The sequence below is a fragment of the Talpa occidentalis genome, unplaced genomic scaffold, assembly GCF_014898055.3.
Source record: "Talpa occidentalis isolate TD23 unplaced genomic scaffold, MPIMG_talOcc4v2.1 talOcc4.12, whole genome shotgun sequence".
In the NCBI taxonomy this organism is placed as follows: Eukaryota; Metazoa; Chordata; class Mammalia; order Eulipotyphla; family Talpidae; genus Talpa; species Talpa occidentalis.
This window is the reverse complement of record NW_023601212.1, coordinates 90089687-90112413: the sequence shown is the minus strand read 5'-3', so window position 1 is coordinate 90112413 and position 22727 is coordinate 90089687. Positions and strand designations below refer to the sequence as shown.

The following is a 22727-nucleotide window of genomic DNA, read 5'->3' as shown; positions in this document are numbered from 1 at the left end:
CACACTAGCATTACTTTGGAAAGACAAAAGGTTAAGAATGCATAGTATGGACCTCCCCGGTGGCGCAGCGGTTGAGCGCTGGGTTGCGAAGGTGCCTACAGCCTCTGCAGTGCCGGTTTGATCCCCGGCTGCTCCCCGGCCACCAGAGGAGGGTCCCACGTGGCGCGCAGACCTCTCCTGCCGCCCGCTGCTCCCCTCAGCAGTGTACTTTGGTCCTTCTGCCTGCTCTGCTCCCCACTCTGGCTCTGGTGGATTCTCTCACCCTCCCGCGCTTCTGACTGTACCCAGTGCTTGTATAAATAAATAAAATAAATCTTTAAAAAAAAAAAAAAGTTTCATCACAGATCTGGAACAGGCTAATCTCCAAATTTACAAAGTTCTTAAAAAAAAAAAAAAAGAATGCATAGTATGGTGAGAACTAAATGTAATGTGATTAGACCCTACATCAGAAAACTCTTTTTCTTCTGCTAAAAAGCACAATAGTAGACAACTGGCAAAATATGAGTAGTCTGTAGATAAGATTCTAGTGCGGCTAGCCTGGAATTTAGGAAAGAAGCCAGGATAACACATACAGTGGGCCTAATACAGCGCTGCCATTCCATTCTGGAAGCGGAACATACAGTACCAATTCCCAACCAATCAAAAATTATATGGATAAAAGACAATAGTCTATCAAATTTAATTTCCTGATTTTGATAACTATACTTTGATTGTGTAAGACAAAGTCTTCATTTTGAGGAAACATACAATGAGGTATTTAAGCAAAAGACATCATTGTATCTGTAACTTAGCCTCCAATGGTTCAGAAAAAATTATAACAAAGAGAGGGAAATGGTGATAAAATACATCATAAAATGCTGGCATCTTAGGGCATCTGGATGAATGACAGGATATATGGGAATTCTTGGTATTATTTGTGCAATTTTTCTAAGTTTGAAATGATTTCAAAACCCTAAGTTTACATGTACAATTCTTTCAAGAATTTCTAGTTTTCCTATGTCCCCATTAATAGCAAAACTGTGCTTGCCTTGTGTATAATTGATCTCTTTGCCCAGTATTTTCATTCACCTCTCCAATCAACACATGCTCAGATCCCACCATCTGCAGGCAGCCAGGAGGGTAATCAAAGTAGATGAAAGATAACCCCAGTCTCGCCAGTGCAGAGGCGGGAAAGCAACATACACACTGGCAGCTAAGTCATAAATGCCATAATAATATTGGTGTGCACAGGTCTGAAGCAAAGGTTAAAGCCTCCAAGTCTGTTGGTAGAGGTCACAGAAGATTCCAGGGCTCAAGATAAGACTGAAGGAAGTTCCTCTGGCCAAAAGGGATGAGGAGAGCACTTCAGAAAGAGAAATCAATGTGTGGCAAAATGCCCCCTGGTGTGAAAAACATGCATTATTGCTCTGAACCCTCCTAATGTCCTTGCAGCGCCCCCCCTCCCCCCGCCCCGCCCCTTAGCTGCTGAGCTCTTTATCACCTGAGTCTAATGAAAGAGTCGTGATGGACATGCAGAGGAGTAGACGTTAGGGCGGTAGGAGTCTCAGTTCTCTAAGTAAGCGAAAGTAAAATAACAACAGCAGGGCCAGTGGAGTGGAAGGGATGGCTAGGTCAAATATTTTGAGGTAAAATGAACAGTAAGGGTTAAGAAATGCACTGTGCACAGAAAGAGAGGCTTAATTCTCAGGCATGTGTTTTCAGAGACTAGATGAATGGTGGTGTGTTTACCTAGAATAAAAATTTGAGAAAGAAGTCAGCTTGAAGAGGAAAAAAAGGAGAAAATTGGGTTTTAACGAAGTTTGGGGTGTTATGGACTACCCAGGTGAAGACACTAAGTGGATGTAAAGGTCTGAAAGCAAGATGCATGTCTGCATAGAAATCCATGGGATGAGTGGGTGGCAGTAAAACCATGAGAATTGATTAGACACTCTAGAGATTAGACACACTAGACACGATGACGATAAGGACAACAACGCAGCTAAGGTAAGCTGGTGAGCAGCAGCGCCCACTTGTTCTCCACCCTTGGGCTAAAGCAATTGTAGTGTGTCCATCTCTGGAGGTGTGTCTACAGGTCTAGTCTGACCATTAATACAAATCCAAAAGAGCTTCCACTATTTCACTTATTCCTTTTCTTGCAATAATAACTATCTCCTTAAATAGTAAGTGGGACAACTGGATAGCCACATGATAAAAGACTAAAGTTGGACCCTTTACCTTATACCATAAAATTAAATTAAAAATGGATCAAAGACCTAAATGAAGGAGATAAACTATATAACTGAAAAGAAAACAAAGGGATAAATCTTTATGATCTTGAATTTGATCTTTAAGATCACCTTAAATGTGACAGCAAAAAGCACGACTCAGAAAAAAAATAAATTAAGGCCTGGGCCTCCCCAGTGGCGCAGTGGGTTGAGTGCAGCGCTGTGAAGCTGTCTGCAGCCTCTGCAGCACAGGTTTGATTCCCGGCTGGCCAGGGAGATACCCACATAGTGTAGCAGACCTCTCCTGCCTCACCCACTGCTCCCCTCAGCAGTGTATTTCAGTCAGTCTGCCTGGTCTGCTCCCTGCTCTGTCTCTGGTGAATTCTCTCACCCTCCCGTGCCTCTGACCTGTACCCCTGTTCTTGTATAAATAAAATCTTTAAAATCAATTAATTAATTAATTCTTCATCAAAATTAAGAACTTTTGTGCACCAAAAGATAATACCAAGAAAGTAAAAAGACAACCTGCGGAATGAGAGAAAGGGTCTAATATGAAGCACATATGAAGAACTCTCTTACAACTCAACAATAAAAAAACAAACACAATTTAAAAATGGGCAAAGGATTTGAATAGTTATTTTTCCAAAGACACACAAGTTATTTTTCCACAAGCACATGACAAGATGTTCCACATTATCTGTCATCAGCAAAATGCAAGTCAAAATCACAATGAGGTACCACTCCATAGCCTCTAGGATAGCTAGAATCAGTCAGAGAACAGTAAGTATGGGTGAGGATGCAAAGAAATCAGAACCCTCATAAACCACTGGCAGGACTATAGAACAGTGCAGCAACTTTAGAAATAGTCTGGAAACTCCTCAAATAATTAAACACATGACCTAGCAATTCTATAACCCAAATGTCCATTAGCTGATGAACGAATAAACAAAATGTAATATATTTTGTATGACAAATATATACTTGACAATGGAATACTACTTGGCCCTAAAAAGGAACAAAATACTGATAAATACAACAACATGCACAAACACTGAAACCATCATATTAAGTGAAAGAAGGCAGCTACAAAAGATGACGCATCATAGGATTCCATTCATATGAAAGTCTACACTAGGGATCTATACACAGAGACAGGTAAAGAGTGATTGCTTAGGACTAAGAGGGAAGAGAAGCCAGGGGAGGGAGTACCTGGGGAGAAGGCGCTAATGAAAACAGGAGCTGGAGAAGTGAAACCTCAGGAGAGCAAACAGCAGTAAAAGCATAAAAGCATGTGGCATGAGAGAGAAATAAAGAGTAACCTGGAATAGGATACATGAGGAAGGAGATGAAATATAGTGAAAAGGCTAAGAAAAAAGTGACCATGCACTCTTCCAAGGTGCTCATATTTAATGTCAGACAAAGGGTAACCACTAGGAAAGGAATAAGCATGCAACAAGATCAGAACTGTCATCAGAGCAAGTCTGGTGCACGTGGGGAAATAACTAACCCGGAAAAAGCTGAGGGGTAAAGATACCAGTAAATCATTTCCTTAGAAACCCCAGTTGAGCCTGGTCTGAACTGTGTCAGTAGCAGCAGAATGAAAAGGAAAATACAGTATTTGATCACTTCTAAGTGATTGGGGGGGGGGGGGAAGGGTGTCCTAAATTTGAGAGAGAAGAGCTTGGATACAGTTTAGTTGAAAAAAAGGATGCTGGCACTGTCAGTCCACAGAAAATCCCAGGAATGGCAGGAATGGGGCTAAGAAAGGAGAGAGTAGGACTTCTAAGTAGCATTTCAGCCAAAGAGACATCAGGAAAGGATCAGAAGAAAGGTGGGGGCTGGTGGGGCAATTTCATTGTAAAATTCATGGCCACAGAAAATACTGATGAGCCTGCGCAGAGCAACAGTTCTCAAACTTCAGTGTGCATCGAAACCACCTGTCAAAACCAAACTGCTGGGCCTACCCCAAAATTCTCCTTTGGTAGGTCCACGGTGGAGTCCAAAACCTTGTGTCCTTAACCAGTTCCCAGGTAATGGGAAGGCTCTGATAATTACTAGAGTCCAGCAAAAAGAACAGGAGCTCTGGAACCTTGAAGAACACTAAATCCAGGAACAAAGCTTCAGTTGCTAACAAGTCTCAAATTCAGAAATGGCCCAAAGCATAGCGGGGAGACGGGCTGAGGTCCTAGCACAGCCCACCACAGTGGAAGGACAGCACTCCAGAGCTTTACTCTCTCTTCCTGTCTATCAACAAAGTGTTACACGCACAGTTCATAGAAGCAAGTATCAAGAAAACATTCTATAGCAATGATTTTAGAATTTAGAAATTAAGCATCAAAGCTGATAGCAAAAAAGAAGCAATGACATCGTATACCTTTCCAAGTGCCATCATAAGATGCCAGAGAGGCCACTTAAGGAAGGACATAGTCCTGAACCTCAGAGAGGCTGCCCCAACTGCAGACAGGAAGGGTTAAAATTAAGGAAGTACCATTGCCTAAAACAGTACCCATTTCCAGGGAATGTAGAATCATAAACTTTATACCACAGTGAAAAAAGGTGTCCTGTGTATTTTACTACAACTGAATAAAATTACACCATCGCGTGACTGACATCTACAACGGCAGACAGCTGCTGAACCTGCACACCCAGGTGGAATAATGGAAAATAGATGCTCACTTACCTCTTTGACTGAGAATTCCTTCAGGCCTAAATATTTCTGGAGTCTCAAAGGCAAAAATGCAGTCGCTTTCATGGACTGTTTCCAGGTCATCTGTGTCACAAAAGGAACGATGGAACCCATCATAGTACATCTCGGTTAACACGATCTAAGAATGGGGAGAACACAGGATCGAGAAAGTCACTGCAAGTTCATCTCTCAGGTCAACTGTGAGCTCTTCCAGATCATCAGGCCTGTGGTGATCTGTGAGGACACGAGCATCTCACAGCACCCACACTGTCTGCCTATAAGAAGAGAATCCTCGTGCTGCAGTGGGTGCAGATAGCTTCATGGGTTGCGTCTTAACCCCTTGCACCACCAGGGAAGCCCCCGGCTGGGAGCTACCCACATGGTGTGGCAGACCTCTCCTATCTCGCCCGCTGCTCCCCTCAACAGTGTATTTCAGTCAATCTGCCTGTTTTGTTCCCCACTCTGTCTCTGGTGAATCCTCTCATCCCCCCCACATCTCTGGCCTGTACCCCAGCTCTTGTATGCATAAAAAAAAAAAAATCAATCTTTATAAAGAAAAAAAAGAAGAGACTCCTGGAAGCACAACAGCTTCTGCATGTATGTAATGTTACACTCTGATTTCAGAACACCACAGCACTAAATCCAGAGTGTCCCCAAATTTTGGTGACGTGACCCAGAAAATTACAAAACCTAATCAATCCCCTTGTGTCATAAACTACAGAGAGGCGCCATGGCTCGCCCAAGGTTACATGACCATTCCGTCTCTGAGTGAGAAGAGGGTCCACATCTGACTCCAAGACTCTCGTCATTTAATTTTCTTCTTTTCAGATAAAAATATGTTGAATAGGGCCTCCCTGGTGACATTAGGGGTTGAGATGCAACCCACGAACCTGTCCGCAGCCACTGCAGCACGAGTTCAATCCCTGGCCAGGGAGCTGCCCACAAGGCACAGCAGACTTCTCCTGTCTCGCCTGCTACTCCTGTCAGCAGTGTATTTCAGTCAGTCTGCCTGTCCTGCTCCTGCCACTCTGTCTCTGGTGAATCCTCTCACCCCCCACACCTCTGGCCTGTACCCCAGCTCTTGTATGCATAAATAAATAAATCTTAAAAAAAATATATGTTGAATAGGGCCACCCCGGTGGCACAGGCGGTTGAGCACAGTGCTGTGAAGCTGTTCGCAGCCTCTGCAGTGACGGTTTGATCCCCGCCGTCTGCAGAGACACCCACATGGCAGGGCAGACCTCTCCTGTCTCGCCTACTGTTCCCCTCAGCAGTGTATTTCAGTCGGCCTGCCTGTTCTGTTCCCTGCTTTATCTCTGGTGAATCCTCTCATCCTCCCACACATCTGGCCTGTACCCCAGTTCTTGCATAAATATAAATAAATCTTAACAAAAAAAAATTTTTTTAAATGTTGAATAACCATGGATATTTGTCGTGGGGGAAAAAAGGAATCAACTCCAATGTTCCACACCAAGAGCCAATTAAAAACATGCCCACTGAATTATAAAGTTTATTGCAAAGAACTACGTCTATTTTTCACTAACATGAAATGATGCCCTAAGTAAATGAAAGAGTGAAATGTATAATGATTCTATTTTCATAAAATAGCAAATGTCAGATATGCACAGCAGAAAACACGGATGAATATGTAACACAGTGTGAGAGTTAGTACTAAAAGTAGACTTTCATTTTCTGAACTGTTTGTGAAATGGCTAAATATTTTAACAGAAAAACAAAAGATGGGGAGAAAAACAATGGAAACAGTTAGAGACTTCATTACACGTTCACCAGCATTGTCTAGTGTAAAAGCTCTGGATGGGACATGAGGAGGTTCCAGTCCCGGCCTGCCACCAGCCAGTCCTGTGACCTTAAACAAGTCACATGGTTTCTCTGTGCCTCCTTCAGATTACGGGGTTGAACTGGAACCCTAAGGTCCTCTCTACTAATGCAAACATCCTGAGTCTATAAAGTGGCATATTCCAAAAACAGTCCAAAAAAAATATACCTGACACATTTTCCTACTAATGATTTTAATGACCATGCTGTTTTTCTGCAGGTGAACATGCCAGTATAATCCATTTTCTCCAGCAAGCTGAGGTCAAAAACAAACTTGTAATTATATCACCCATTTAAACTACTTGCAAATAGAATTAGACAGCACTGGAAACTTTGAAGATACAACTGGACTTGTCCTGGACACACACATCAGTTTCCCTACCTCTTGCCTGTCTTTCCCCCATCCTGAAGGAAAAAAAAAATCAATAAGCTCTTCAGAGAAAGAAAGAATATGAACATTTTGTCAATGCACCAATACTTGGCCTATGAAAATATGAGTTATTTGCTGTATTAGGGCAACGATGCTGGTTGTATTTGTTTTACTTTGGTAACTTCCCAAATGAAGCCACATGAGGCCAAAGTACAAAACACCTTTATTATTCAAGTGACTGCATAGCAGTTTCCAGAAGTTATCTAGGGAAAAGCTATTCAGCCACTGAATGAATCATCTTAAGTAAATCTTAAATAGGGAATGTTTTTCCAAATAAAATCATAGTAGTGAACTGAATAAAAAGGTATGCAAAAATGTCAAGTCACAAATAGGCTAAAAGTGTTTTCAGTCCATTTACATGCAACACATATCATTAATTTACCCAAAAAAAAACAGGCGGGGGCCACAAGTTTCCTTTCTCTTATCTCAACAAGGTAAGAGGCCCTGCCAGCTGTCATCAGGGAACAAACCCAGCTGAGCCCCCAGGACGTACTATACTCGCCAGATGCCCGTGCTGCTCACCGTGAGGGAAAGGGGTTTTGAAGAGCCACTGATTGAAATTTCTAAGCCTCTCTGAACTTCAAATATCATAGGATGCTCTTCCTATTGACCACATAAGCACCCACAAGAAGGACTTAAAGGGGGTTAAGTAACTATACTTTACAAACAAAGCTAAAAGAAGGTCTTGGTGTAAAGTCACAGCTTCTCATTTAAAAAAATATACATAGTTATATTAAGCATGAAAAGCTTTTGAGTACATCTTTGTCTTTTGGGTCTTGATTTTTTTCCCTCTTAACACTGGAAGCAACTGGTTTTAAATTTCCAGCTAACCATATTTGGCAGAGAACTGTTAAGAAATTCCAGGAGAACAGAAAGCAACACTTTTGCAGCTAACATATGATCCATCTTTGCGGGCTTATTACCTGATCAGTGGGGATTTTTGTTTCCATAGACACTGCTTCCCGAAGTCTGGCAACAGTCCCAGACAGAGGCACGGCCACGCCAATCCGCATGCAGTGAGAGCATTTCCCTTGATACACTACGGTGACATAGAGAGGCCTGTACAGATCAAAGTCAGATCTTCTCATTAGTCACTTATTTCAACTAAAATAGAGAAGGCAAAACAAACTTCATCTGAAATCATCACAAAACTGAAGCTAACCCACACTTTTCTCTGGAAGCCAAATGGAAAAACTGCATTTGGACCTAAGTGAAACTATCAAACAATAATCAAGAGCTCTTTGGGAGAGGCAACCTTCATGAAAAAAATTTTTTTTTCTTGAAAGCAGCATAAACTCCTATGTCTGACTTAGGTAAATCTTAAATTGGAAATGTTTTTCCAAACAAAATCACTGTAGTGAACTGAGTTAAAAGGTATGCAAAAATGTCAAGTCACAAATAGGCTAAAGTATTTTCAGTCCATTTAAATTAACGCCATAGGGCCTCCCCTGGTGGCACAGCTGTTGAGAGCTCTCTGCAGTGCTGGTTTGATCCCCAGCCACCAGTGAGGGTCCCACAAGGCACGACAGACCTCTCCTGCCACGCCCACTGCTCCCCTCAGCAGTGTGTTTCGTCACTCTGCCTGTTCTGTTCCCCGCTCTGGCTCTGGTAAATTCTTTCACCCTCCCGCGCTTCTGACTGTACCCAGTGCTTGGATAAATAAATAAATAAATCTTTTTAAAAATTTTAAAAATAAAAAATTAATAAATAAATGTAACGCCATATCATTAATTCACCAAAAAGACAGGAGGGGGCCACAAGTTTCCTGAACTCCTAGAAATTTTGAGTAGCAGTTCAAATAAGGCAACTAGTTAGAAGTGTGATGTGTATTCTCTAGAGGCAAGAAGGCAGGAGCGAGCCTTCCCCTCCCCGCTCGCTGTCAGTGGCTGACCAGCTAGACCGACTGGCCAGCCCAGCAGCTGCTCACACTGCACACTCAGAACTCTACTCATCACCTATCCTGTTATTTGCCTAAATAAATAAGAGGACACAACAGAGGAAGAGGAACACTGCGCTACAGGAATATACAGTCTCAAGTTCATTAAATCTGTTCTTACCTTGTGTGGGGTAGAGGAATTGGCAAAGAAATGCAGAGGAAGGGGTCAAAGGTGTTGCTCTGCTTCTGACAGTGAGGACAAGTCAAAGAAGATCTTCAAAAACAAAAATGGGAAACACGTTAAGGTCACTAGAATTCTGCCACGTGGACCACGTAAAGGAAAATATGATTTTCTCATACCTGTACTGGGCTTGAAAAAGTTCTTGTACAAAAGTGCTACAGACTGGAAAAGATGGTCCCTCGGGCAGCATATCAGCCTCAGATGGTGGCTAAAAAAAAGCAAGTACAATTTCACAGACTCGAAACACCAATTCTTGATTGAAGATGACCCTTAAAAAGACACAAATACCTGTGACTTCCCTTAGAGACTAAGTGTCAGGTCCAGATTTCAGGAAAGGCATCTGCTAAAGGAAGCAGACACAGCTACCAGACACAGCCACTAGGCTCACCTGCGCACAGGCCCTCCACAGATGGCATTTCTCTCTCCACCCCTTCCAGGCAGTCAGGCAGTTCTTCCCCAGGAGGCTCTAACAGCCCTCCAACTCCAAGCGCCCATCCCCCCTCTTCCCGGAAATAATCCCCAACCTACCTGGAAAGTGGCAATTCTGCCCAAGCCTGCTTTCTCCTGCGCTACTCTTGCTGGTGTCTCATCACTCTACTGCCTATTTCACTTAACCTCCGCCTAACAATAACCTACTGAGCATCTGCAGTCACAGGCAGAGGGCACTTTCAAGGGCACTAGGATGCAATCATAAGCAAGAGCCGGCCACCACGGACAGTAACACAACAGCACAGAGTGCTCAGGCATAAAAGGATCTTGAACCAGAATGATTTATCGACTTATCAAAATTAGAACTGTAAAATGTGAGGTGTGGAGCAGCAAAGGAAAGCAACACTTTAGACTTCAGTATTCCCATAATATAAAGCGTTTTAGTAAGACTATATGCATAAAGACAGAGAATGAATCATTATCTCAGTGAACTATTTTGAGAGGTTCATCCCACATTCAAATTTAAGCCTAACAGCGGAGACACTCATACGCTTCCCTTTGGCTTGTATATTCATTCCGGTGATACAGGCTATGTGTCTCATGGGAACAAAAAGCAAATTTCTGCTTTAAAAACAAGTTTAGTGAGATGGAATCACTTCACTTTAGTCTAGAGCTAGTCACAAATGCAAATGTGTGTCCTCTCATTAGACTGTCAGCTCCTTGGATACCGTGTTTCTTCTATCTTCCACTGCCAGCTCAGTAAATATGAGGAAACACCCTGGAAGTACCCATAAATTTTAACTCACCCAGAGCTTAGTGACTTTCATTACATTAACCAAACGTGAACTGCAGCTCCCCGATGGAAGCCCCTTCTCGCCTTGCTCCAGTCACTGAGCAGCCCTGGCGCCTGGCACACAGCTCCTGACTGCCCTGCCAGGGGCGTATCCTCACCTTCAGGGGTGGCTGGCCGCTCTGCTTTACAGCATGATTGAGGTCTTCGTGAACTCGGTCTAAAAGCCAGAGCAGAAACTCCTGGGCATCGTGCTGGGAATTCCCCCGGTACTGCAGAGCATTCTTTGATACAATACTCTAGACAGGTAAACAAATTAACATGCAACAGTTGTGAATTCCTGGCTTTAGAGATAAAGCACTCATAATCTATCTCAAAGAGGGACGCAAGTGTGTTACACAGTACTTCCAGAAAAGAAAGCAATGTAAAAAGAGGGGCTCAGTGTAACCCCCCACCCCATCAGGAACATGATGCAAAGCCTTAATTGAATGCACATACTATATGCAATCCTACGTGCAGGAATGCATCTAACGGAAACTATCAAAACAGCATGTGAAACTTCTATGTAGACATTCATTCATCAGGCTCTGTAATAGCAAAAAATTGGTACTAACTTGATCATCTTAAAAATGAGAATTGGTTAAATAATTAACACAGTATCGGGTTATAAGCAAAAGTATAAAATAAGTAAGTCTACACCAATGTAAATGATTAACTCTTCAAATAAGTATGTGGGAGGGGGAAGGAAAGGGAAAATCTTCCTTACAAAGAATTCCAAATAACTTATGTGGATAACCCTTCCCCTCCACCTCCCCACCCTCCACCCCACCCTCCACCTGCCGCAACCCCCACCACCAGGAGTTAGGCCCACACTGTGAGCACGGGCTAGGAAAGAGCAGTAGCCAGGAAAAGGCTGTACGTGAACTGGCCAATTAAGATCACGGAATCTGGAGCAAAAAGCCTGGAATCAAATCTCCATCCCACTATTCACAATTTGTGAGGCCTGGGCCTCCTCTTTCCAAAGTAAAAAGGATAGTAATGATTTAGTGTGATAGGCAAATGAAATGCATGCAAAACATTTCACATATAAATGCAATAAAATAAATATTCAAATTTTAGCTGCAGGTACTGGCTTTGATAGTAAGGAGAAAGGAGTGGAGACAAATGCACAAAGGGAGAGCAGTTAAGAGACAATTGAGATGATGAGGCAAGAAATATTAGGTTCTAAGATAAACTAAGGCAGTGAGGTCAGAAATATGAAGGCAGGCTTGGATTTAGGAATCAAGGCAACAGAATTAACAGGCTCTGTGACCGAACGAATGTGCAGGAAGAGGAAAGCGGCATTAGAGCTACCCACACACCTAATGGGCGGCCCCTCATCAAGACCAAAAAAACCAGAGCGGAAAGAGGGTCATGAGTTCTTTTCTGAATTCCCAATATGTGAAGGTCTGTTGAATCCCCAAGCAGAAGTACGTGATAAACAAGTGAAAAATGTAGATCTGGGGCTCCACGAACAGTGTGTGTCAGGGGTCAGGCTTGGGAGTCACTGGACAGGTGGTAGTTAAAATCACGTGGACGACGGAAACTGCCCAGAAATAATCATAAAAAATCAAGCAGAGGAAGAGGTTTAGAGAGTCCTCAAAGGAGCCCAAGAGAAGGTGATCAAGAGTTTTGTCAAAAAATCAGGAGAATGGAGGCCCAAGAGTCAAGAGAAAACAGCCATGAGGGACTCATGGGTACTGTTAAAAAGTTGAAGAATAACACAGGAGCCAAAAAACTAAACTTGGCCTTGCATTTTCCAATTCGAGTGCTAGCAGACTGAGACAAGAGGCAGATTTGCGATTTAATCATGAAGCGGAGTCATCCAGCTTGGTGGTTTCCTCTAGAGGGGGAGATTCAAGATCTGGAGATTCAAATTAAAGGGGTAAATAACAAAGGGGCATAAATGAGAGAGAATGTGATGGTATCACTGGCAAAACTAACTCAGTCAAGTGAGCCAGGGAGAGGCAGGCCACTGACCAGAAACAAAGCTTCAAGTGACTGGAAGGATACTACTCAGCTGCCAAATTAAAAACAGACACACAAGAGGAGGAATCGGTGTGGGGGAAGTCTCTGCCACCTACAAAACTTCCCCCAGAGGTCAGATGCTACCCAAATCACCAAATCCAAGTTCTTCTTTATCTCCCTCGACATCCCTATAGCACATTATATACTTGACCTCTCACTCCATCTTGAATGGTTTGACTTGCACTCTTATGTTCTCATTGAAAAGAATCAAAACCAGAGCCATTGGTATGCACAATAGAAGAACGTGAGCCACAGAAGAGAAGATGTTTCCTAGAGGAGAAAATCCATCAGTAAAAACACCCGCACCAGCAGCACTATGTGGCTGACTCAAGATGAAGAGAATCAGGTGCTTGGTGAGCCCCAGGAGCTCAGCCAGGAAAACCCCCAGGTAGACGGAAGGAATGATGCAACCCACTACAGAAAAGCGTGACAGCACTGAGGTCCTTGGCAACAGCAGATGAAGACACTGTTTGCCTGGAGCAGAGTACTGATCAGTGAGGGTAAGAGAGAAGAAGGAAACTGAATGGCTACAAGGAAGTGAATGGCTGCAAGGAGACCACTTTTCCCAGCCTAGAAGCTTCCGTACAAAAGGAAGGAGGGCAGATGCTATGACCAGCAGAGGGGAGCGCGCAGGCTGAGGGAAGACGCTAACGGAAAGGAGGCACTTGAGAATGATTCTTCAGTAAGGGGAGAAGGAATTCAGAAAAGATATAGACGCCCTGCCTTAAACAGGAGGTGGGAGAGACAGAAAAGAAGGAAGGAGAGTCATGGATTCAGACAAGTTATAGTAGGAAAACTTTGCTTTTGCTAGTTAGTTTTATATTGTTTATTTTGAGGAGGAAGCAGAGGCCCACAGCCAAGCGGAAGTCTTAGGTACAACAAAGGTAAAGGCAAATGCATAGCAAGGGTACTTGAGGCCCACAGGTGGAAACACAACAAACTTCTGTCCAGGACCTTCTCACTCACTGCCAGTGGGGGGCAGGGAGGGACAGGTTCTCAGCATATGCACCCGAATAAACAAGTTCTCTGGAACCAACCTCTTTGCTATGTTTATATACGGCATCTATCAAATTTCAAGGTGGAGACTTCAATTCTTCATCAGGACTGCGCTCAATGTAATCTATGCTTCCCGTCACTGTCACTTCAACTTGCCCAGCATCTACCCACCAATCACTGTGCACAAAGCACTTGCTAACAAGGCTGCTCAACAGGATTTTTGCTGGGCACGACTGAACAGGCCACAGGACTTCCACAACCCCCTAGAACTAGGACAAAAACTGCTCTGGGTCAACCCCACCCTAAATCACTGCATCACAAACTAAGGGAATTTTACAGGCAACCTTACTGAACACACAACACACACAAAGGCTCCTCTTTCTCCTTTTACCCCTTCACAATGGTGACTTCCTCCCTCTACAGATAACCAAGGGGCTATTTACTCTAGTTCTTCTCTAGATGAAACACAGAACAATCAAATAACTATCCTGCATATGTGTTACAGAAGAAAGGGAAATACCAGAGTCTAAGAAACCCGGGTTTAAGCTCTGGTTCTGCCACAAACAAGTAAGCGTTTAACCTGAGGCGCTCACTGACCTCACGATCCCAGGTTCACAGAAGGAAGCGCTGTGCCAGGCCAAGACTGGCCCAACCCTCCGCCAATCTCTTCCCCTAGCGCACCCGCAAGGGATGTGGCTTTTGTTTGGCGCCACATCTGACACTCACTACTTCGTCTTTATGACATTTTTCATAATCTAAACCTTAACTTGATGTCCTAAAATTAATCCCTTTTTGGGGCAGGTTTTTTTTTTTAAGTTTATTATCACTGGACGACGTCATCTATAAATAGAAACATTATACAACAGAAGAAGTCACTTAAATTTGTCACATCTATGAAAAACAGAGTACGAACTTTATTAAACTTAGCCCTGTGTACATAAATTTGCAATTTATAGAATTTATAATATTGCAATTTATAGAATAAAATCATATCTAATGACTTCAATCTTACACATTCTGGTATTCTAACTCAGAATGAATCAAGTACAGGTGTCCCTTATATTCAAGTTCTCATGATCAAATTTATAAGTGAATTTTACCACTACCCCAATTTCCCCCTTAGGATGACTCTTACCATCCAGTTACTAAATGATAAAATAGAAATCAAAATACATTTATAAGGCTTTCAAGTTTCATGATTTCTCTTTACCCTTTGAATAAAACCTTAAGGCCTAGAGCTACAAAGAGAACATTTTTTTCCTTCAAGAAAAAAAAAAATGAGGTGGAAGCATGGCCCAGAAAAGAAAAGGTGAAGTCTATCCAACTGGAGCTATAAATTAGACATGAAGTTCTTTCTAGTCACAGGACCCTAAGAAAGAAGCAGCAGGATTCTGGGCTCTAGAGGAAAGACCTCCTTTACCTGAAGCCAGGAAGAACACAAAGTAATAACCATTGGTGGTTTCCTCCAAGGGGAATGAACATGGTAATACTGGCCTGACATGATGGATCAGGACATTAAGTTACTCCTCTGGGGGAAACGGAAGCTTGCCAAGACTCGTCAAACCAAATCCCCTACCTTCCCTGATTCTATACCAAGAGAAATGTAGAATTTATTGCCAGTGATTGTGGCTAAGAAACATAACTTGGACCTCAATTTTTAAAAGACACAGTTTTAAAAGCAGAAAAAGAACTTGGAAGGACAACAGCATTTACATTTTAAAAGAAAGATGAAAAGTGAACAGCTGGGTTCATAGATAGTATCAACAAGGGAAATTTGGTTCCTGGACTGTGGTGGAAAAAAACAGAATAAGCATTTGAGTTTCATCTGAATCTGACTTTCTGGTTGATTACCAACCAAGATGATGACTGGAAACACAGAAGGTGAAACAGGCAAAAGGATGAATACTGTGAAAACAGGTATGACCATGAAAAACAGTAATGAAGTATCCATAGAAGAGCACCCCACACCAGGATACAGGGTGCAGCTCTGCTCAAAGCGGGCTCTCTGTTCTGTGCCCTGTATCCACTCCTACCTGCTCACTTTCACCTGGGGAGGCGGGGGTGTCCTGCTCACATAATAGCACAGATTAGGTTGGGAGGCACCAGTCTTGGCAACAATGGACATTTGAAAAATGCTGCCAGGCCTCCAGACTTCACACATACTTTCCCTCTAACTGGAATGCCTAAACTCACACTCCCCACCAAGTGCATGCCCTCACTCCCTCTCATTAGCAGGACAGAGCTGGGCCACACACCCCCACTCCCAGGGGAGAGGAGGCCACAGAAAAGGAAGGCAGCAAAGGGAAAGGCACATCCATCCAGGACGGAAAGACGACTCCATGCGAGTAGAGAGGGACACGCACAACCAACTCCTGTCTGGCCACAGAGAGTGTTTATCTCCAGGATAAAGCTCCTTGATCTTTACAGAGAGAAGAATCTAAGAGAGGAAAACTCAAGGGCTCGAGTACAGATGTCCCCTGTAACTTGTATTCAAGTTCTCATCATCCAAGCTCAGGAACCATACAGATTGCAAGTGACAGCTACACTGTTACAAGATTAACTTCGCTTGTTAAACAAAGTTGCATGTGTCATAAGGACTCGGTGGCAGGAATGCATCGCTGAAATAAAGACTAGGAAGTGGTATATAGCCTATCTAAAAGAAAAGGATGTAACAGAAGAACTGAAAAATGGTTATTGCCTGTCAAGAAACTGTAATGATGGGTAAAAAACTATAAATATGGGTGAAAAAATCATAAGGACCCATAAAAAAGAGAGAAGTAGGAAAAGGAATACACCGCAAGGAGTTCAGGCAGATAACGATGAGCAGAGAGTCGCCAGCAGATCTTAACTACAAAAGCAGAAATACCAGTAGCAAAAGAAGGTTTCCAAGTATTTTGACAGTGGTTGGAAGTTTGCTGGAAATGAAAGAGAAAAGACTGACTCCTGAGCACCTGGGGTCAAGCAAGCACTCCTTTGACTTAATCTGCGTTTTCTCTGAGCCTCGGCTACATTTCCTACAAAATGAAGGTAATACTTTTCTGAAAAGAATGCCATGAGGCTTTAATGAGATCGTTAAAGCATTTTACAAATATTACAACTCTATACAGGTGCTATTATGCAGGTTTTAAAAATCAAGGGGGGAAAAGGAAGTACCCTGTGGTGCTATATCATCTTGGAAAATGCCAAAGAGCAAGAACAGGAGAAAATATCTAAAGTGTTGCCTCACAATCTGGGCTACATAACTGAATCACCTGGGGAAGTTTAAAAATAAATTTTGAAAACCACGTCCTGGCTGTAGCCCAGAGGTGCGCATTTAATTAGTCGGGTAGGGTTTGATCATTGCTGATTCTTTACAAGTATTTTTTTTTTTAATAATTCTACTTTCAATGTGAAGTCAAGATTGGAAATGAGCAGTCACATTAGAATAGCTCTGAAGTTTCACTTCCAAAAGCACTAAAGCTTATGGGAGGTTCTTTTGTCAAAACTGTAGTACATGACTTATTACACTGCATTTTATGTATATCACTGGGACATAATAATCTCCTATCTGTCTCTTCCCTAGGCAGTGATCAGGAATGTCTCATTCAAAATCACTTCCCCAGTACTTCGGGAACACAACAGTGACGCGAAAGCAAAATATCAGTTAATATTCGAGTGCGTATAATGTCTCAAGCATTATAGTAATTGCTTGTGTTATTTCCTATAAATTTTCTCATAAAATTAATCCCCAGGAAATTCCCTCTGCTGTATCATTATTATTTAAAGATTACAAGACTCGGACTCAGAGAAGTAACTTGTCCAACCTCATTTGATTAAAAGAGCCTTAAAACATTCATGTCCACATCCTTCTCCAGTGAACGATTCCACCCCTATGTGACTCAGAAGGATGCGGCGCTTGTGGTTGTCCACCCTGAATGTCAGCTCTCGGTGCAGACATAAAACACGTGCTGGAGACAGAACGACAGCTGCAGCAAGCTTGAGGCTTCTGGGAGTTTATTTGCTTTTAAATAAATCCTTGTTAATCAGTGTTTGTTTTGTTGTAATTTACATTTCTCCCTATGACTGAAATATGGCCCAGAAACAAAAATGCAGTTTATCTAATTGAAATGTTATTATTTAGGAGCAGGAGGAATCTGGACTCTGGCAGATGGAATTACAGCATGAGAAGAGTGAGGCCCAAGAGTCCCAGATGCGCCACAAGGCAAACGAGACCACGACTGGCCCTGGAGAACCACATCTGTCTCGCGTCCGCTAATGTGCAAGGGTGTGTTCAGCTCACAGTGTGCGGGCAGCTCTGCTGGCAGAGATGAGGCCTACGCCCGTCCACCCTTCCCCACACTCCCGAGTGGCTGAGCCTGGCCCGTTCCAAGCTTAAGGTCTATCTGGGTCACCAAAAGAGTTTCTGTATCCAATCAAATAACTCAAGAGTGGCTTCCTTTTGGTCTTCTTGTCATTTTCCAACACAATCTAAGATTCATCCCAACCACAGTAAAATAAAACTTTTCAAAAGCTTTTTTCAGTGGAGAATGGAGGAATTTTTGACTAACAATTAACACAATCAAAAAGGCAGACATCCAGACCTTATTTAATAAAGGGTAGCCATATGGGAAGTGCTAATAATCTTCAACTGTCAAAAGTCAAAACAGTAAAACTGGAAAAGACATCCAGAGATCTAAGAAATTACTATACATTCCTACCATAGAACATTACAATGCTTGAGGGTTTTAGAAAACATGGAGAAATAAATACATAATGAAATTAAGTGCTACACCAGAACTTGCTTCAAACTTTTAAAAAACATTTTTAAAGAACTATCTGTTTTCTATCCTTCTAAATATACACCAAAACACTAAGTCATTTGGTGTTTTGGCCAGGGAACCCTAATCTCATGCACAGAAGAAGAGCTGGTGAAAGAAACAAGCAAGAAAACATCCCTAATTTCTAGCTGAGACTTTGGTCACATATCCCAGAAACTGAGGCTGCACTAACATACTGAGAGTTTCCTTTTTCTTTGCTAAACAGACCTAGGGAAACATAAACACCAATGTTTTCTGCCTATACTTATTCCAAATCCAAGCCCAAACCAGCCTGTGGTTCTTACCACTTGGGGGAAAAAATGACAGGAACCAACATCAAAGAAAAATGGAGAGAGAAAATAGTGTCTATGCCTATGGTTCTCCCACCAGGGGTCTTTCCAGGCCACCTGGCTTGCCAGATGGGAGGTGAAAAGCCAGCCTGGAAGAGAAAAGCAGGACAGCAGTGTCAGCTTCCTGATCAAAAGGAGGGAAGCAGAGGGGGCGCAGGGCGTGGCTTATAAACTCAGCCCCAGCCCCTGCCCAGCAGCAGGAGCACAAGCAATGCTCCCAGTGAGTGGCACTCCTATTTATGGAGGCAGTGAGGTGACCTACACGTCCTCAGAGGTGGGGCAGGGTGGGAAAGGTAAGGAGTGGGTGAAGCATGAGCTCAATCTTGAACTCCCCCAAAGCCAAACATGCATACAGCTCTTCCATGATCCGTGTGTGTGAACACACCCTTTGCTTACACGCACACACAGAGATGAAGTATATATCCTCTTGATTATGAACAAATATTATTGATATTTGATGATATATAGATCTAAAATATTTCTGATCAATTTTATAAAGGGATCTAAGATAGTCTGTAAATAATCTTCCTTTGAATCTATATTCTGTTGCTGCATTTTGTAGCTGAAATATCAACTAGTAGTAACCAAGAAATAATATTCATAAGCAGACAGAATCCAGCCAGTTTCACCATAAATTATACATCCATATGGCCATCCACCCAGAGCACTCACAATAAATTTTTACTGCTGGAGATGCTTTCAATTCCTCAGCCCGCCATACCGCATTACACCTAAAGCGCACGCTGCGCAATGCCTAAGTCCCACACCAATGTGCCTCCAAATCAACCAAGGCCTCTGCCCATGCTTTTAACCTGCTCCACAAGAATCAGAGTGATGCAAACCAGCAAGGGAGCCAGCCTCCAGCTCACCCTAGCTCTAACCTTCCCCTAGCAAACTACAAATAGTAACCCCTGGGGTAGACCTGGTCTGACCAGCCCCAATCTCAACTAATTCTAGCTGACTTAGGTCTTGGCCATCTGCCTGTAGCATGGAAGGCGACATGGAAGAGTATGTGAGTTCACTGACAGCGAAGAAGTTGGTGAAACAGGCTAATTCCCTAAATTATCAAAACATTACTAACATATAGGTATAGTCTGACTATGAAGAACAGAGGAAGTTGTCCTACCTCACCAGTAATCAAAGAAATGCAATATGAAACAATAAAATGCTACTTTCTACTTATTAACCTAAAGATTTCTTTTTTGCAACAGTGGGCTCTGACAGACATTCTTACATACTGCCAAGGGCACAATCCTTCTGTAAAATAAGGAACAATGTGATTTAAGAATCTCCACAATAGACAACTCAGAATTTCAACTCTATATTTCCTGAAGAAATACTTGTGACTATTTTCTTACTGATTTTAATAACTGATATGTTATAAGAACTACTTCCTTCTCATCAAAAAGTGAAAGATTTATGTAAAAAAAAAAAATGTTCACTGTCGGCAGACCATCCAGAAGTCAGGATAGTACATGATGACCAAAGAGTTTCTGTGACAAAAACCACTCAACACAGTATAAAATGAAAATCACATAACGCAAGCCTGTATATTCAGTTCAACCCCAATATATTAAAACACACATGGGGGAGGGAGGGACCAAGAAAGTAGTATATCAAACAAAGAACTTACACATTTCAATTTTCTTCTTACAAGTTGTACATATTTTCTAAGTCTTCTACAATAATTTGGATATTACTCTTATCAAAGCAGATGCTATCTCATAATGAATTTTAGCAAAAGAAACCAGACACAAAATAACGTATACTTAATGCAAATCAAAATCACTTCATACCCACTAGCATAACTATGATAAAAGAGACAACAACAAGTGTTGACAAGGATGTGGAGAAACTGCAATTCTCATAGATCACTGTGGGAATGCAAAATGGGGCAGCTGCTATGGGAAAGAGTTGGGCAGTTGCTCAGAAAGCTAAACATGGATCTACCATAACACCCAGCAATTCCAGTCCTAGGTACATAACCAACAGAAATGAAAACATATGTCCACACAAAAATTGGTGCATAAATGTTCACAGCAGCATTATTCATAATGGCAAAAAAAGTGAAAACAATTCAAATGCCCATCAATGGCTGAATGGATAAACAAAATGTGGTATATTTGTGGAATATTATTCAGGCACTAAAAGGAATAAAGTCTATCACTGCAAACATCATGCTAAGTGAAATGCACTAGATGAAAACATGTGTTGCATGATTCCATTTATATGAAAGTCCAGAATAGGTAAAGCCAAAAAAAAAAAGAAAAAAAGTAGGTTAGTGGATACATAGGGCTTGGAAGTTGCGGGAAATTAGGAATGACTGAAAATGGGTACGGGGTTCTTTTAGGGGTGTTAAGTTAAAAAAAAATTAACTTCAAAAAGGAAAAACACTAAAGTTTCTTAATTGTCAGGTACTAACTCAGTTATTCAGTATAAGCTGAAGTTGATTCTATTTACTGGTTATGTAACTAGAAGCAGATTAGAAGCTGCTCCCTGGGAAAGTGAGTATGTAAAACATAGCTATCAAGCCATCTATCAAGAAAAAAAGTTAAAAATTTTAAAGACTTAGACAGTCAAATAAGTATTTACCCTTAGAGGTAACATATAAAAGACTTATTTCCCCACAAGCCAGACAGAATGTGTTATTACTATTATTCAAAAAGATGACACAAAGACAAAACAGAATACAGCATACTGAGAAGTACCCTCTTGGGGGACAGATGTCCCAGTGAGTCCCGTGGCATTGTGACACCAGTCCTTCAAACACAGTCCACAATAAGGGTCAAGAGTAGAGCACACAGGCATCAAAGGTGAACTATAAAACAATCAGAGCCCCAAGGCCAGATCCAGAGATTTTGAAGTGGAACATGTTTCTCTTTAGCACTTAACTACTAGGGGCTTCTGCAGGATTCTCAGCCTCTTTCTCCTAGAGGGGTCCCTTTCCTGTGCCCCAGGCTTGCTCTTACAGACTGCGTTGGTGTGGGGGTGGGTTGGCTAGTTCATTTTTTTCTGCTCAAATGTCCCCATCCCTCAGATGTGGTTGTTCAACACCACGGCCTGTCAGGCTGGTATTATATGGCCATGACGAGGGAAATAAGGAAACGGGCTCAGCCCAAGATCTCAGCTGCACCAGGATCCTGACCAGATTCAAAAGTCATGAGCTCTCAGGTTTTCAAAAAGAAAGGAGCAGTCCTGACTCGGCCGCCCTCGCACTCTCCTGTGATGCTGACAGCTGCAGTCTGAGCCACTGGAGTATCAGCAGTAAGGGGATGGGGGGGGTGGGCAGTTATAACAGCCTAACCAGTTGCCTGGTATCACAAAGGAGCCTCCAAGGGAAACAACCAAGAGGTCTCCCAAACCTTTCCTCCCACTGGATATAAGATAAAAAGCTGCCAATGCTCCTCTTTCTCTCCTGAATGCAGACAGGTGAAATTATTTTCCTTCTTCCTCTCTTCCCATCTCCATTTAAATCACTACCTAGTAGGTATTTTCCATGAGCAGTTGTTTTTAAAGTAATTTGGCTTTTCTTTAGCCATCCTTGTCTATTATAACTTCCATGCAACAAAGACCGTAAAATGAAAGAGATTTACCAAATTACACTGTTAAAAAGGGCTCACTTTACTACAGGCCAATCTCCCTAATGAACACTGATGCAAAAATCCTCAATAAAATTTTAGCTATCAGAATCCAACAATGTATCCATAAGATAATTCACCACGACCAAGTAGGATTCATTCCAGGGACACAAGGATGGTTTAACATCCGAAAATCAATCAACGTTATCCAACACATCAACAAAAAGAAATATAAAAACCATATGATAATATCAATAGATGCTGAGAAAGCTTTCGACAAAGTACAACACCCATTCATGATAAAAGCCCTTGAAATTCTTGGGATACAAGGAACATACCTCAACATCATAAAGGCCATCTATGACAAGCCAACAGCCAGTATCATTCTCAATGGTGAAAAGCTGAAAGCAATTCCATTAAGATCTGGAACAAGACAAGGATGTCCACT

The 22727-nt window shown here is 42.2% G+C and overlaps 1 protein-coding gene across 1 annotated transcript in view; it reads right to left on the bottom strand.

The window, feature by feature from the left end:
- Window positions 1-22727, bottom strand: part of USP31 (ubiquitin specific peptidase 31) — an 80492-nt gene that overhangs the window by 38153 nt on the left and 19612 nt on the right. Inside the window, exons 2-6 of the mRNA XM_037507426.2 lie at window positions 10654-10791; window positions 9393-9481; window positions 9214-9306; window positions 8080-8215; window positions 4885-5029 (exon numbers count right to left, since the gene is read on the bottom strand). Coding sequence (XP_037363323.1) covers window positions 4885-5029; window positions 8080-8215; window positions 9214-9306; window positions 9393-9481; window positions 10654-10791 — 601 coding nt within the window. The remainder of the gene's footprint in view (window positions 1-4884; window positions 5030-8079; window positions 8216-9213; window positions 9307-9392; window positions 9482-10653; window positions 10792-22727) is intronic.